This window comes from Amphiura filiformis, chromosome 8 (assembly GCF_039555335.1).
Source record: "Amphiura filiformis chromosome 8, Afil_fr2py, whole genome shotgun sequence".
In the NCBI taxonomy this organism is placed as follows: Eukaryota; Metazoa; Echinodermata; class Ophiuroidea; order Amphilepidida; family Amphiuridae; genus Amphiura; species Amphiura filiformis.
This window is the reverse complement of record NC_092635.1, coordinates 31,239,668-31,257,557: the sequence shown is the minus strand read 5'-3', so window position 1 is coordinate 31,257,557 and position 17,890 is coordinate 31,239,668. Positions and strand designations below refer to the sequence as shown.

Below are 17,890 nucleotides of genomic sequence, written 5' to 3'. Positions count from 1 at the left end.
ATGTCGTAGCCCCCCCCCCAAATGTGCACAAGTAGGCCTATACACAAAGTCCCAAAATATGATAATGGTGTTTTTACGCTTTTTTGGTCAAAAATGGTCCAAATTTTTGAGGAAAAATCCACTTTTTACAAAATCCCCCCCCCCCCTGGAAAAAAGGTCCACTTTTTCAAAATCAGCACCCCCCCAAAAAAAATCCTGCGTACGGGCCTGGTTCCTATGGTATTAAGGTCAACCGCCATACAGGAGCGTTTGAATTGAGAATATGAAGCAAATCATCATATTCTTCGGGTTTTTTTGTAAATATTTTTAAAAATATCTGGTTACCTGGTGACCTCTATGGTGCGTATTGACGTTATATATTGTCGGATAAAAGAGGGCACCATTAATATAAATTTATATATAATCACGAACAGTCATTGCATAATATTGTAAGATCAAACGCTATAGAGCGTTTAAGGTTACACAAAGAAACGTATAAAAACGTATAAAAGACGTATAAAGTTGTTCTCTAAGTAATCAAATATCGCAGCGAGTGAAATGTTAGTGCATTGGATGTAGATTAACATTATTTTTGTATGTTTATACAAATTTTTAGAGAGTCCTTCGTTTAAATCCTTTTTGCGTACCATGTTCACAAGATCAAAAACGCGTTCCATGTCGTTTTTTCAAATATGCGCCCAGTATAAAACCACGCCGAGTGATTGTGTTCTTCTTTTTTGTATTATACTACAAATCTATCAAGAAATAATGTTACCATGGGGAAGAACCAAATACAGTACCGATTAAATTTTAAAAGCCCGTTTTGGGGGAGCATTTTCGAGAATCTTGCATGAGAAAAAACTGTTTTGTTATCGATATCTTGATTGTGGAACGTTAAGTTTGACATCTAACTACCTACATTATTTCTCAACTGTCTGTCGATTACGCTACCATTTGATTTTCATTCCAAATTGAAGCTACTTTTTCAAAAAAACAGTTTTTTCGTCATCGATGCGTCCGACTTTGCGGGGCGTGTAAAATCTTAAGCGTCTAAGATTTCATTGGTCAGTAATTGAATACGCGTAAGATGATTGGCTGTTTGGGATTTATGGTCCTGTGATTCATTGATTTAAGTCTGCCGCGAAATTCTTAGACGTCTAAGATTGCATCTTATAAGGTTAGCGTATTATCTTAGGCGTATTTAGAAGGTTTCCGCCATCTATAGAAAACTAAATTTCACGCCTAAGTTTAAGGTGATACTATACCCCCTGATAAATTTTGTGACTAATTTTGCATTTTTCTCAAAAAATAAGTACACACTGGTAACAAAAGTTATGTATATTATAGAGGCAAGGAATCCAATTACTTCACTGAAATATCAGTGATTCAAGACAAGTGGTTCGTTATGAGGGACATTCTAGCGGTACCTCTTTTCTTATCATAAATAACGTACCACTTGTCTTGAGCCACTGAAATTCCAGTGTAGTAACCATGGTAACTGGATTCATTGCCCCTATAATATAGGCTACATAAATTTATTAAGGGGTGTAGTACCACCTTAACACCAGGATTTGCAAAAAATATACAGTGTCAATCATTGTGATTTTTTCTGACATTTACTGAAAAATCAACATTATTGCTTTTCATTTGGCCTTGAAAATAAATTTTGAAATAAATTTTAAAACATTTTTGATAATTTTGGTTTTTGACCAGAAGTAACCCCTTAATGACCTTTGACCCAAAAACTGTAGGCATCCTAAAGACCCTGGCTAGTAGCGATGCATGTGTGCTAATGGCGACTCTCTGCTATGTAATTTGTAAAGACAGTAATTTTTTGAATATTTTGTACAAATTTTTCAGACTTTTACCGGAAGTGACCCCTTAATGACCTTTGATCCCAATTCTGTGAAGGACTTTTAGACACTGGATATATGTGATGTATGTGTGCAAGTGACGTCACGGTGCTATGTATAATGTAGAAGAAGAAGCATTTTTAGTGAAAATCACGTTTTTGGCCATTGACCGGAAGTGGATGACCATTGACCGGAAGTTGATCATTTGACATTTGTAGCAAGTGCCAGTGATGAGTGTGTCTAAGTTTGGTTGAAATCGATGAAAGCATGTCGGAGCTAGAGCAATTTTTAAATTTTGAGGGGGGTCTGCAAAATGTTGACAGAAGAACGCGGAGAAAAGAAAGCACAGCGCCGATGGCGGCTGTGCAAGAACTGACCAAAAACAGAACACTCGCAAATTGGAAATTTGCGATTGTAATAATCGTGCTTCCAGTTACCGGAACACAATATCTGTTGGTTCTTTCAATATTGCCTATAATTAGTGATAGTTTGTGTTCTATACATCTTTATTAAAGTGTTATTTAGTATGCCAAATATGATGGGGAGAGCGTGGCCGGGAGCGTAACCTAATGGTTATGGTACTTGTCTTTAGTGCATGAGGTCCTGGGTTCAATTCCCGGCGGTGGAGAATCGTCGGTATATTGATTGATAACCTCTGCAGATTAAATTCAGACTTCCGCTCTCCCCATGGTTTATTTAAAATTGGGTAAATTAATCATGAAAGTACTCCGTCCTTCGGAGAGGACCTTTAGCCGTCGGTCCTGTGTACAGAGAGCCATACCTGTACACAATCGTACCAGCCAGTTTCGAAAAACCCCTTCCATTACCTTAGACGATGATTAAATAATAACCCATCTTTCCGACCATACCGGCCTATATACTAAACCGGTGTACCATCTATCCTGCAAATAAAACACGTCCTTCCAGTTCCATAACTCAATGATATTTCGAGAACCGCAAAAGCCGAGAAAAGCTTTTTTTCTTTTTTCGAAGAGCAAAATCAGAATATTCGTTAACTACTATCTAATGGATACTAGTGTGTATTATGTATGTATGTGTATACTATAAAACACGTGATTATCGATTGCCAAGGACTAATATTTTTACAGTTCATAAATATTCTTTGACAAGTACTTCAAATGGAAACGGTGATGCAGTAAACCCAGGAGCAGAATCCAGTGAAGGTGGTTCTCTACCAGGAGGAAGTTCAAACTTAAACCGATGCATCAAACTGGAGAAGAATAGAAATAGCTCCATCTTGGCGAAGGTTTCACCCATGCACACACGTCGACCTGTTGGGGGAGATAACAGAAATGTTAGTTCCAACTAAATCGACCACGGACTTTTTGGGCTATGTTGAAAAGTATGCTACTCTTTCCTCCTGTGACTCTGCTTTGCAGTTGCATTGGATTTATCTTTTAGTTCCCAGCTGGGCAGACTTTTATGTAGGTCTGGTCCTAAATATTATAGTAGACTGCTTGCGTTTTTCGTTAGTATATAGCAGGACCATTTTCGGAAATGGACTAAAGAACAGTGACCTACCCAGCACTTTTTCAGAGGGTGAACAAAGCCCGGGGACAAAAAAGGAGAGAGGGTGGGGGGGGGTGCAATACAAATTTCAAGGGATGGGCCGACTTTGACGAAAAAGGTCAAAAATGGGCTAAATATCTCACAGCATCTCAGAGGGCAACATCTCATATGGGAGAAAGAGGGGGCAAGACTTCTCACAGGGGGGGAAGCTGCCCCTTTGCCCATCCCCCTTTGACTAAAGAATACTTATGCATCAGACTCATCAGTATTATACCTGCTCCAAAGGGTAACACGTGTGGACTCTTGACCATTTCCCCCTTGTCGTTCAGATGTCTGGATGGATCGAATCGTTCTGGATCAGGCCAAAGATTTGAATCATGATGTACTAACCTGAAGAAGTATTAAACAACAAATAACAAAAATCACTAGATTAACAAAGAATACGCAATATAATTTGTTTTTGATTTAATTATCTGTCCAAGGGATGGGTTTTGTAAATGTGTTACATAATGTTAATTGTCTACCCTTTCGGCCTCTCAATAGTTCTGATATCGATAGATTGCATGATAATTAATTAATTAATATTAGGGCCTACTTACACTACGTTACATTACATGTTGCATTACTAAATTCTTCTACATTTGTGATTGTACACGTCACATTTCATAATGAAATGGTTTTACAAACATATTTTATTCACATTTAACAAATCTGTAAATTATGTAAAACTCACAACGCGGCATCGCTTTGCATTACATTTCAGCAGGTGCTTTCAAGGCCACTGAGCCATGAGGGAAACATTTTAAAATCGTCATGCTGATCCGCTACTAAATTGTCTTTACTGGGACAAGTACGCGCGAAGCGCGCAAAATGTTTAATGCTAAAATGGTTCAAAATAAGGTCAATTGTAACCGGGGAGGGCTACTTTCCCCGGTCGGTACGGCCCTGTACATTTGTCCCAACACAAACACTTTCTGAATGCATATTAGCTCATATCTGGTTTCTTGATATAACGTACCATATATTGCAAACGACATTGGTTCCTTTGGGAATGGAGTAACCAGCCAATGTAGTGTCAACAGTAGCACACCGAGGAATAGATGGGCCGATTGTAGCCAGTCTTTGTGTTTCATATATCGTAGCTGCTGTATAAGGCATCTTGTCACGGTCTTCCAAACAAGGTAGTCGAGATGTACCTACCACCTATGAAATATTATGAGATTGGGGAGAGACAGCATTTATTCATACATAGGCTATACATGGTGTCTAATTAGATAAGATGTACGATGGGCATTCAATAAGTCTCCGCTCTTGTAAATTCATTTCTGTAAATGGTAGCTTCTTCTCCCTTTTCCAGTTGTTCGTAGCTGATCTCAGAAGCAAAACACGAGACACGGTAGACAATGGTAGAAATGAGCTTGATATTATAAGTGTTGTGATTATGCTAACACATCATGAATGAAACAACATCAAATGTGCAACCAAACAGCAAGATGCAAGGTGCAACCAGACATCATGACGACTAAAAAGATTACGAGAATGCATTTTTAACATTTAAGAAGTCATACCAGCACCCAATTGTTACTATTATGTCTGATGGTTTTTCAGAGCATAATAAGAATCTGATTGGGGACCGGGGACCATCCGTATGTGACTTTTAAGTTTTGTCTCAGAGCTAAGTTAAAAAATAAAGACACTCGACTACTTTTTGTTACTTGCTATTTTCAAATTAGTTTCCTTGATGTCCAATTATACTGTGGTTCATCTCAAGTTCGGTAGTGACGTAGGTGCTTATTTCGCTCGCCGCAGTATCGAATCACGCGAGTAAAGTTAAACGCCCTGAGCGAAAGAGCATTGACGTCACTACCAAACTTGAGGTGAACCAAATTATAGTGCCATATCCGTAGCAGGTTTAAAATATTTCCAGCTAGCCTTTTTTTCGAATACAGACAATTTCTGCATAAATGTATATTTAGGCATTATAAAGAAAATCATTAAGTATGATGACAGTTCCTCTATGCTCTTTATCATTTCCTTGCTAAAAAGCAACAGTATTGCTTTAAATGAAGCAACTTATTTTGGATCAGGTTACTTAGTTTTCAATATTTGTCTTTATCTCAGCTTCAATTTGAGCCAACTGAAGTGACGCAGTGGTATATTTATGGTAATTTCAAGTTAGTCTACTCCATATTTCTGAATCATGATATTATTTTTACTTTACTAAAAAAAATATTAAAGCAAAATTTTTACAAGCTGGATAAAAAATTAATCATAGAAAATATGAAATCGCTACTGTATGTAGAAGCTGAGATATGAAGCAGAAGTTTCTGAATGATCTGAACAATCGAAATGGAAGTTTTGAAAGTACCTCCCAGAACCTATTTTGTACCCGAATTACAAAGACACTACACTTTCATCCGAATGACCGAACTTTTTCTAAACTACCAAGTGAGGCAAGTGACCATATGGGTAACCATATTGGTTGTGTGACCACAATTGGGATAATTGTTTTAGAGGTTAGAATTCACTTCACTGACCCAAACACTAAATGATTAATCTTGAGAAAATGTAGAAATAAAAAAAACAATTCTTTAAAAATGAGAAACTACTTCATACCCACCCTCATTGATTCTTGATGTACCTTCTCATGCACATCAGGGTTCATCACCATATATAATAAAGCAAACTTAAGGGTATTTGATGTCGTATCTGTGGATCCTGCGAACATATCGCTCAACACATATTTCAAGTCTTCAATGGTAAAGATATCTGGTTCTTCCAAACCCTTTGCCAAGTAACAGTCAATAAAATCACGAGGCTCGCTATCTGCTACAAATGCCTTTTGATGTCCTGAAACTTTGCTCATCAGAAATCCATACCATTCCTCGTTCAAGTCAATTATCTTCTGTGCATGTTGCTTTAGAAATGGTCGTGATATAGGGACAAAGTCCAACAACTGACTCTTTTTCCCACCATATATCTCAAAACTCTCTTCCATTACATGAAGAATGTGTTGAAATTCAATGTCATTATGATCATAGTGGCAACCCAAGAATGTATCGCACATTACATTGGCAACACCGGAGGTTAGCAGCGTGGATAAATCCTGAGGTACACTGGCTAGATCCTGGAAAAAAGATAAATTAGAACTTCAACATGAACCAAACCGGTTGTAAGATTTACTTGAGAATTCAAGAGTAGTCTCTCAATTTGTTCTCACAATTTATATTTTTTATCGTAATGTACTTTGAACTAAAATACTACAAGGTGCTATTTGCGACCAATTGACCTATCGTATAAGCTTATATCGGGAGCTATAAGAATTTAAACAGCTAAGAGCCAATTAGACTCGCGGTGATCCAAAGCCATGCTATTGCTTCGGCTCCAAATGATATTGGAACATAATCTGAATACATGAAGTGTAAAATAATAATATCATTTTATCATTCTTTAAGAATTCACAAATTTTCAATTACTGCTTTAAGCCTAAATATCAAAAGAAAAACGGAATTCAAACCTACCAAAGGTTTGATTCAAACCTTTTAAAGAATCAGTGTTCTTCCAGTATACTTAAAGATCTGTCAATCATACCTTAAGATGACTTAATAGTAAGCTAACTTCATCAGTGATTTTCCCCTCAAAATTAGTCTTTCCAAATCCAAATCCACGTAACGTCAAGAGCGCAAATCTTCTTTGCTGTTGCCACCTTTCACTGTAGTCAGCTGCAAACAAGCCTGAACGGGAGGACAAACCCACAAACATAATGTGTAATGGTTTTGAAACATGCATCAAATGGTATATTACACGGTTGCAGAGATGATATGACGGTGCAAATGAAGCATTTGAACCATTCTTGCCTTAACTTCCAACATTTAGATTAAAATGATTAATTGATTCTTCCGTTCATCACACACACACAAGTGCCACTCATGCAGTTGTGTCGCCAGGATTGTCCCATTGAGGGCAAAGTGACTTTTAAAGTTTCTTGAAAGTGGTAAAATAATACAATTTACAAATGTTACACCTCGTTACAATGGCTCGTTTTGTAATTAATTTCATTTAACGGAAGTTGCACTTTGGTCCGTTCAACTCTATAAATGTGACGTGTCATGTCAAAAGAAGACACATATGGGCAGGTTATCAATTTTGAGGTTTACATAATCTTAAATTAAGAGATATTTTGCTCCACAACGCCGTTTTCTCCAATGAAATCGGACATTCCTAAGCATGCTAAGCGAAGATATTGAGTTCGTAAGTTATTGTAAATTATAAAATTGGAAATTAGGAATTACCTTGAAAATACCACTTATAATATATTCTGGTCTGAAACTATCAGACAATATTTTGAACATTAATAACATCACGAATTCGCAACAAACCCAAATTGTGAAAAAAATCACCTCGGGCAGATTTTTGGCTATTTCTCCATTTACGATCCTGCCCAAAAGTGTCTCCTTTTGACATGACACGTCACAAATATGCAGTAGACCTGATCTACAGTATATTGCATTCTTCATGCTTTGTGGGAGTTGATTTGACCATGGAAGTAATACACATGGAAGCTGGTCAAATACTACATCAAAGTGAGTATCATACTTGCCGCGATACTGAACAAAAGCAGTACAGGTGAAAGTGGAACAATTGAGTCAACGCATGGTCAACGTGTACCATGTCGTAAATCAAAGTTCCCGCTTAAAAATCAATAGCAGTACGAGGTTGTGTACTAAGTCCTGACAATGGGCTGTGTTATATTACCGCAGTGCACAGGCGGCGGATGACATGATCGCGCCGGCAACTCGTGAAACCGCCCGGCCGTATGGCATTTTCCAATATAGTCGGTTAGTTTTGTGGGGTTCATTATCGAACCCCAACGGTTTTAGCTTGTATTTATATTATTTATCAACATAGGCCTATTTGTTTGTGATATTTCAAGCGTTTTAAAATTTCAAAATAATCCCATTCAATTACACGGTTGACGATGAAAATTTACTGAATTTAGGGAATGCATGTCATACACCACCTGGCAGTGCATGACTAGTTTTATGAACACAAACATATTTTATAAAATCCCTGCGTAATGGTCAGAATGCTATCAGTTTAATTTAAACAATTTAATTAAAAAGTATGTAATTACCGATTAAATGTGTATATTATATGCTCTCAGATAGCAGTTTTAAAACAGAAAATGAAATGAAATACTATTTATTTTACGCAGAATGTAAAAATAATACCCGACTCTGGAACATTATGGTCAACAGCAATTTCGGGCAGCCCCGGGCACACAAATAGATGCGGGATTCATTTTATAATGTAACGCATGTGCCAAGTGCGCATATCAATTATTACCGCTAATTAGCGGTTTAGACGTAAATGCATGATTTCCAATATATTGAAGTTTAAGAAAATCTGTAAGTATAGGGTAGAAATCGATATTTTGATTGGATTTCTGTAATTATGGATTACAAATCTAACATCCCTGTCACTTTTTTCCGGATAAAAACAACATACTTGAAACATAATCAAGCAAAACACGATTTATGCTCATAATAATCAGAGAAGATGATAAAAGAGGAGGTCGCTCGCTGCCCACATCAAATAAATAATGTGTGCATCCGCCTATTGATGGAAATAATGATCTAATCCGATTGATCAACTAATACGATAAGTGGCTTTGCGAGTCACGACTGTCTAGCTCTAAACGGCGCATGCCCGGATATCAATTTGTTACGTCAGTTGACCGCGAAATATAATTTCTGTATTGTTTGGCATGACCGACTGCTAAGGTTAACCCGAGAACCCTGTGAAAAAGACCCTCATTTTGGATCCAAATAGCATTTTTGGACACGTTTGGACACAAAACGGGAGTATATGGAGAAACTGCCACGAGTTTGAATTACTGATTACACCAGTTTTAAGTTTCCGTAAACTGCCGCAAATATTCAAATGCTTATCATTTAAATTTCTTTTCCTTTGACCTTATATTAATTTTACTGGAAAATTATTTATGCTTGACTTTCCATAACTTAACAAAACTTTTGATTTTTTTAATGGGAGTTGCGATATATATGATGCTTTTTCACTCGTTTAAAAAACATGGTCACCCTGGTTAGCATTATTTTTCTTTAAAGAAAAAGCATGATTTGACTGCGAAATTGGGAATTTAACGATGTACTTCCGTGTGTGGAATATTTTCTCCACTAAGAGAACTACCGAATCAGTCGAGCGTGTGGCGGATGAACAGATTACCACAAAGGAAGTTTCAAGTGGTGTTTTAAGTACCCCAAACAACGAAAAGTGAATGGAGGTTAACTGTGGGTAATCGGATTATATGTTCGAGCGATCTCCTCTTTTCTCATCTTCTCTGATAATAATAAACCTGTAAATAAACGAACTGGCAACAAAGGCGGCAAGTCTGATCCACATCAAAGACACGCTGACTACATTGTTATCACAATAGCTTGATACGTACCCTCTATAGAATGTTACGTAATTAATTCAATAGGTGTTGGATCGACCAGCTTCCATGTCTCTTACTTCCATGATTTGACCAAAGCGCAACTTTCAAAACTGCATATTTTTAAACGTAATTAGCCATTGTGTAAGATTTAATCTCCCAGAGAAGTCCTTTTCAGAGGGCTGAGCTTTCGGAACTCTAGCGAGTGCCATCTTCAAAGCCAATGATTTATTGTGACCAAATACGATGTGCGAGTGTGACATGGTAAATTTTATTTTAATTTCGTAACAAATATCGATTTATTTTTAATAGTCTTTGGGGAATGTAGAACTATTGAACCCTTGATATATTTCTTGCTAATTTATGATTTTGCTCTTTTGATATTTTTGCTTAAATGGAAATTCTTCTTTTGGCATGGAAAAGGCGAATTTTAAATGTGGCACTATGTATGTACATACGAACCTAATTTCTTGGGGTTGTGAAGCTGGAGTAGGTACATCGGTTCATTTCTGCTTGCGAAGTCAAAACCTTTGTTGGATTGGAATACTTCGTTTATTGCATCGTATCCTGTTACTATCACGATAGGGACATCTATATAATACAAAAGTACAAACAAACCATGACAAAAATTCGTACAATTTGCACGTGAAAAGGTCATGGTGCATAATAAAATGTTAACGACGTTAGGAGCTTTGTGCAAAAATGTCGCACGAAACCTATGTGACGAGTTATCACCAATTAAACAAAACAATGAAAAATTCTCCGATTTTTATAAAAATATATTGTTCCACTTGCAAAAGCATTTAATAAAAAGAATAGCTTGCTATAGCTCAGTTGGTTTGTTACCTTGGTAACATGGCAAAGAAGATCAAATACCTATTTTGTGATGTTACCTATGTAACAAAACATCCAAAACAATGGAACTTTGATCATTTTGATTTATTTTCGCTAAAGGAAAAATTTCAGACCAGTTATATGAAAATAGGAGCATATTTCAATTTGTCTATAACTCAAGAACTATATATCGGAGACTGGTCAAACTATACTTTTTCTGAATCCTTATGATGAGAGCAAAACATTGGTATGGTTGTTTACAAGATTTGACCAACTTTGAAATTTCACCCCTGCATAAGCGGCCAGTTTAGATTTATGCAAATTAGGCACTGTTCCACTTCTGGGATTTTTTTGGACATTTGATGTATTAATAAATATGCTTTTCTGAAATGAATGGTGATTAAATGGATTCTGTTATAATTAGTGGTGGGTTAAACCCCTTACTGGTTAGAAATCAATAAATTACTTACCTTGCATTAGGCTGAATATTTTTCCATACCGTGGTATAAGCTTATCTGCAATTGTTCTGAAAAACACTTCCTTACGAATGGAAAGAATAGTACCTATGAAAGGCCAACCAGTTGGTCCTGGAGGAAAGTTAGCAACTGGCCATCGGCGTTTGTAATACTGAATAAGCAAAACAACTATGGATAGAAGTACAAACAGGCCTAGTAACTGTAGAATATACATGGCAATGTAAGAGAGAAAAAGAATGTACTTTTAAGTGCAGCGGTCAGAATTAGTATGGCCTTATTACGATTTTGCTGTTCATCAAGGTCATGGCACGAACTTTTCTTTTCAATTTCCCCATTGATCCGAATAGAAAGTATTATTATATTTTCAATATTATTATATTTTCAACTATCCTGGCCACCGTGTCACCTCATACGTTATCTAGAGAAGAACCGACACCTAGAGTTTATGTTCTTATTGTAAGGTCAAGCGCTACAAATTTAAAGTAAACCTGTGTACATGTCTGGCAAACTAACATGCTGCATTTTTAAGTTGAATTAGGACCTACAACGTGTAGACGCTGAGGATGATAATACGAAATATCTGAACCCTTAGCCAGATACGAATAGACAAGGGGAAACCAGGGGGTAGCACTAGGTTTTTAAACCAGGGGTTCTGAAAACCCCTGAACCCCCAGAAATCCAAAATACGGGGGTGCAAACCAAACACTAGGTGCTTTTTATTTGAAATCCTGTTTTAGGGGCTTTTTATCATGTATACAAATGTATTTTTGTAACATTTCTTTTATAACTTCAGTTTTTAGACGAAAAGCTCATGACTTTTTTGGGGGAAATTGTAAAAAAAAACCTTTAAAAAAAAAAGAAGTTTAACGGTCGGGATTGCCGAGACGGTCGGTCGGACGAGGACAAGCAAACAAATTTTTGTTGCCTAATTGAGAATATCAAGCAAATCATCCTATTTTGCACTTGAAAAAAAAGTTATCTTGTGACTCTCAGCAGCTGGCGGAGCATAGACCGGTTCGTTTCTCTGCCTATACAAAATAATTATTTACCTAGTGCAGACGATGTGTGCCGGTGACCTCTATGGTGCGTATAGGACGTTTTTGTCTGATAAATGAACACACAAATCCACCGCCCCCCCCACACACACAACCCTAACGGCCTAAGGGCTTTTGGGCGACGGGAAGGGAAAGAAGGAAGGAATAAAGAGAGAAAACAAAGAAGTTGTTTTGCTCGGGGTAGGATTCGAACCGGATACCCCTCGCATACCAAGCACTGGGTCGACGACACTTTGCCACGGGTTTTGGGCTTCGCTGGCCAGCGAAACCGGCCTATCACTTTGGGCGATTACGTCATCACACCACGTGGAATGCACGCACTAACAGCGTATTTTGTAGTACCATGGTAGTACCTGGTACTGTTAGGGTTAAGCAAATTAGCATGACAACACATTCTTCACTTAGGCGACGAAAACACCCTGTTTTAAGGAAGACAGATTTCCCAATGCCAAGTAGGCAGGGAGGCACTTAACACAAGACCATGCGGGTAAGTTTTGGACCGCGCAGCTTAGAAACGCCCCTGAATTTACCCAAATCCCTGATTTTGATACATTCAGCCCTAAAAGATGTTGTTTTTCGGAAGACGCTTGCTAGGTTACCTCAAAAGAAATCACCGAAGCTTGCCAAATCTGAGACTACATTTTTAATTTTTCGCAATTCGCAACAAATCGTCGTCCGTATTACATAGTGACGTATTCTACATTTTAAGCATTTTTGAGAAAATTGGTATATATGTCGTCGATAGTCGATAGACATCCCAATAAAGCGGACTTAGTCACCGGTCAGTTCTACAGAATAGATCCCCATGGCTAACTATGGAAACATGTTAAAGGACATCAAGAAAAAGTTATTTATTTTGCGCTCTATCGAGTATCGACGAGTAATGGATATTCTATATTATAATACGCTATTCTCTGTCTGTGTGTCTGTCTGTGACTGCTAATGTGAGGCCACCGTAGGTCATACGGGGCTCAAACATGGTGGGTGGGTGCAGCTTGGTATGAGGAAGAAGGAGTTTATGTTTTTTAAGGTCAAAGGTCAAGGACGGGGTCAAGTTCAATTGAAGTCTAATTTCAAATACTTTAAATGGCAAATCTAGCCATGCCATTGTGTTGACCTTGGACTATCAAACAAAAGTTTCCACAATGACCTCATCGTCAGACCAAGGGTTTAGAGGTCAAAGGTCAAGAAAGGTAAAAATTTCAAACTGCCCCTATGAAGCTCAAACTTGGTGGGTGGATGGAACTTGGAATAACAAATAAAAGTTTCCACAATGACCTTTTGTCAGACCTACGGTTAAGAGGTCATAGGTCAAGAAAGGTAACAAATTCAAATTGCCTCTATGGAGCTCAAACTTGGTGGGTGGGTGGACCTTGGACTAACAAACAAAAGTTTCCATGGTGACCTTTTCATCATACCTACGGTTAAGAGGTCATAGGTCAAGGAAGGTCACAATTTCAAATTGCTCCCATTGAGCTCAAACTTGGTGGGTGGGTGGACCTTGGACTAACAAACAAAAGTTTCCACGGTGATCTTTTCGTCAGACCTACGGTTAAGAGGTCATAGGTCAAGAAAGGTCAAAATTTCAAATTGCCCCTCTGGAACTCAAACTTGGTGGGTGGGTGGACAACAAAAGATTCCACCGTGATCTTTTCTTCAGACCTACGTATAAGAGGTCAAAAAAGTAAAAATTTCAAAATGCCTATGGAGCTCATACTTGGTGGGTTGGTGGAAATTGGACTAACAAACAAAAGTTCCATTGTGACCTTTTTGTCAGACCTACGGTTGAGAGGTCATAGGTCAAAAAACAAAGATTTCAAATTGCTCATGGAACTCAAACTTGGTCGGTGGGTGTAACTTTGGCCAAGGAAGCCCAGGTTTGAGATCTGCAAAAGCCAATAACTATGACAGCCGAGAACCGCGAAATACGGGTAACTGCCTAGTATTCTGTAGATTTAGGTTTTGTTTGTTTGTCTGTGACTGCTAATGTGAGGCCGTCGTAGGTCCTACGGGGCTCAAACTCGATGGGTGTGTGTAGTTCTGTCCTGGCAAGAACAAGTTTATGTTCATTAAGTCATCCGACCCCGGGCCCCCTCCCAGGGGTCATCTGAGGTCAAATGGCTAAAAACTGTCATATGGGCATAAAACTAGGTCGTACGGGGCTCAAACTCGGTGGGTGGGTGTAATTCTGTCCTGGCAAGAAGATGTTTATGTTCGTTAAGTCATCTGACCCCGGGGTCCCCTCCCAGGTGTCATCTGAGGTCCAATGACTAAAAAGTGTCGTATGGGCATGAAACTTGGTAGGTACAGTCAACATTTAAAGCAACATTTTTTGAAGGTCATTTTGGGGTCATCCAAGGTCACCACGTGTCATCTGAGGTCAAATTAGTAATAACTCATATATGGGCATGAAACTTGGTGGGTACAGTCAACATTTAAAGTTATAAGTTTAGGTCATTTTTGGGTCATCCAAGGTCACCCAGGGGTCATCCGAGGTCAAATTACTAAAAACTGTCGTATGGGGATGAAACTTGGTGGGTACAGTCCACATTTATAGCCATTTTTTTGGAAGGTCATTTTGGGGTCATCAGGGGTCATCTGAGGTCAAATTAGTAAAAACTGTCATGTGGGCATGTCACCATCAGCCTGGTAATCGTGCCCTGCCGAAAACCGCCAAATATGGTAACCGCCTAGTCTATTTTAAAACTGATGCATCAATGACTATGTTCATCATGTCATACCGGTATTTTATCATTCTCACATACATTAGGAAATGAATTTGGAGAATACCTTCTGTTAATAAAATACTATGCTGACCTCACGCTCCAGTAATTTGGAAATGATTGAGCTCAGTAATACATCAAAGAATGTCTTCCAATTCATGAAAACAAATAGATAATCAGCATATCGGATTAAAAGCTTGAAGTATTAAGTTATTTATTTTGCGCTCTATCGAGTATCGACGAGTAATGGATATATTCTGTAGATTTAGGTTTTGTCTGTTTGTCTATGACTGCTAATGTGAGGCCGTCGTAGGTCCTACGGGGCTCCCTCCCAGGGGTCATCTGAGGTCAAATGACTAAAAACTGTCATATGGGCATGAAACTAGGTCGTACGGGGCTCAAACTCGGTGGGTGGGTGTAATTCTGTCCTGGCAAGAAGATGTTTATGTTCGTTAAGTCATCTGACCCCGGGGTCCCCTCCCAGGTGTCATCTGAGGTCAAATGACTAAAAAGTGTCGTATGGGCATGAAACTTGGTAGGTTTGACGTTTGACGTCATCAACATCTGTGACGTCATCGGAGGTGTCCTAGTACTACATCACTAGCAACAACAATCTTCAGAGCAATAACATCCGCTGAAGACGCCGGTTGACCCGGTGAAAGCGCTCCGGTGAGTGTACCAAATTTGAGTAGCGTAGAAGTATAAATTTGCTTTCTATTTACGTTTACCGCTACGTATGAATATACATCATTATACAAAAATAATGGTTGTAGACAGAGAGCGAAAAGTGATGAGTTTGTGATAGATGGACAGCAGATGTCGCAGTGTAATTCTGGTCGCATATGAAATGGTTTGGCTACAAAATGAATCCCTTATAAACGCATCTATGCACAGTTTCCACCTCGATACACCTGAGCACACAATTTCGTCCAAGCAAGCAGTGCCTTGTCTCTACACACTCTGTGTTTACACTGCACGGTTGAGTGCATAGCATCATAAGAGCCGTGTGAGCTTCTAGCTGGTGACTAGTGGAAAATACGGCATCTGTGATTGGTTTTTGTCAAAACCCCGAATGTCCCCTTCATTCAATCAGAAAGTGTTTTTTATTTCGAACGAAAACTAACACTTCCCTCTAAGAACACTTTTTTCATTACGTCAACAGATGAGGCGAATGTGGTAAATCTGTTGTAAACAACCTATTCAAGCAAAATTTTGATTTGACCAAAATGTAGGTTTTAAAAGTCAAAACCCCGAGTGATCCTTACAATATTTTTAAATTTTATGTCATTGAATAAAAGAGCACACTTATATTTTTCATATACTAGATTCATTTAAATGGGCAATGGCCAATTCTCTTTAAATTGCAAATCTTGTGCGAAAAGTTACTATCTATTTTTGCCTGTTTTGTCATACGGTTGTAAGTTTAATAAACAATAACTTTGGTTAAAGAGCGCTTAAAAATTGATATGATTTCTGCACGGTGAATGGAACTGGCCAGCCCGATAAAGGCGTTTGGGGAACAATCTACCCGCCTGAACCTCTCCCGCATGATTCGCTGCTATGTTCCGATGACACCCCATGGCCAAACGACCAAGCCCAAATAATTCAGTTTACACCGGAAATTGCGTTTGAAACCAGTATTGCCGGGAAATCAGCATTACCCGCGATCAAGATTCAATTTCATGTTCAGAAAGATTTCAACTTCAATTAGTCGAAACACACTGTATGTCATTAAGGACGATAAAACATGTATTCGAGCAAGATGCGTATTGGACTATGGACTAGGTTCGCGTTCAACCCAAGTTCATTAAGCAGTGGCTGGTATATATATGTATAAGCTTGTATAGCTCAGTAGTTGTGTGTAGGTAGAACTGCCTTATCATTCCGTGTACACGATATTTGTACTTTAGGCATGGCGACTTCATCAGAACACTCTTTTGACAACCTTTTTAAGCACCTGACAGAGCGACAGAGTAAGAATTTAGTACCGCTATGCAAACCGTGTAAAACATCACTCTGGTGGTTCAAGCCGAAGAAGAACGTTCTTGCTGAATATATGTGTCGATCATGCCTCGTAACACTCTGTGGAGAATGTGCATTCGATACGGAGCATATTAAGCACGTAAAAATATATATGAAACATGTCTTCTATGATATGTATCATGCTGCGGTTGATGTTACTAAAGGCCAACAGAAATCGGAACATGAAAATGAGACATCAAAGTATGAACTGACCGCGAACCCAGTGCAGGAGTTTGAGATCAAGCGTCAGAGGTTGGAGGAGACTAAAAATATAGAAAACAAACTACAAATGCAGACAAATCTAGATTTTACTTTTGATGTCACACAGCAGCGGCATCCTGATGGATTGCACCAAAGTCGACCCATTTTCACAAGTCCATCAACGATAGATTCTGTGATCTCAGATGGCCATATGGATTGTGCACATCACCTGCTGGGTCTATCTTCATATCAGATACATACAACCAAAGGCTTATGGTTCTCAATGACTCTGGTCAGATGAGAGAATTGCAACCACAAAAGAGTCTTACTTTTGCCAATGATGATAACTTCCTATATCCATGTGGCATCAGTTGCCATCAAAATCCCCCACTGACAATTGCAGTTGCGGACAGCTGCAATGGTGTTGTGAAACTGCTGAATTCTGAAGGCAGACTTCTTAAAACTATTGATGACAATCTTATTCGTCCACACGGTGTAGCTACAAGTGATTGGTACATATACATTACAGATATAAGGACACGAACACTTACAAAACATTCCATTTTTGATGGTAAAGTAGTTCACACCTTCAGTACCCCTAACCGTGGGGTGAACATGGCGAATCCGATAAAACAGCCAAGTTACGTAGAATGCAGTAATGATGGCAGACTCATATTTGTCGCAGACTCGCTTGGTGGTTGCATCAAAGTCTTCGATAATCGTGATAGTACAGCAGTAAGAGCATTTGATTCACTTGGTGTTC

The 17,890-nt window shown here is 38.5% G+C and overlaps 1 protein-coding gene across 1 annotated transcript; it reads right to left on the bottom strand.

Annotated features, from left to right (window-relative positions):
• Positions 1-989: 989 nt before the first annotated feature.
• On the bottom strand, positions 990-11,340 carry LOC140159485 (cytochrome P450 2U1-like). The gene is made up of 7 exons (XM_072182974.1): positions 11,121-11,340; positions 10,279-10,407; positions 6,954-7,096; positions 5,983-6,489; positions 4,381-4,565; positions 3,637-3,752; positions 990-3,124 (listed from the first exon to the last, which is right to left on the bottom strand). The coding sequence occupies exons 1-7, from the start codon at positions 11,338-11,340 to the stop codon at positions 2,943-2,945; spliced, it is 1,482 nt and encodes a 493-aa protein (XP_072039075.1). The 3' UTR covers positions 990-2,942.
• Positions 11,341-17,890: the final 6,550 nt, after the last annotated feature.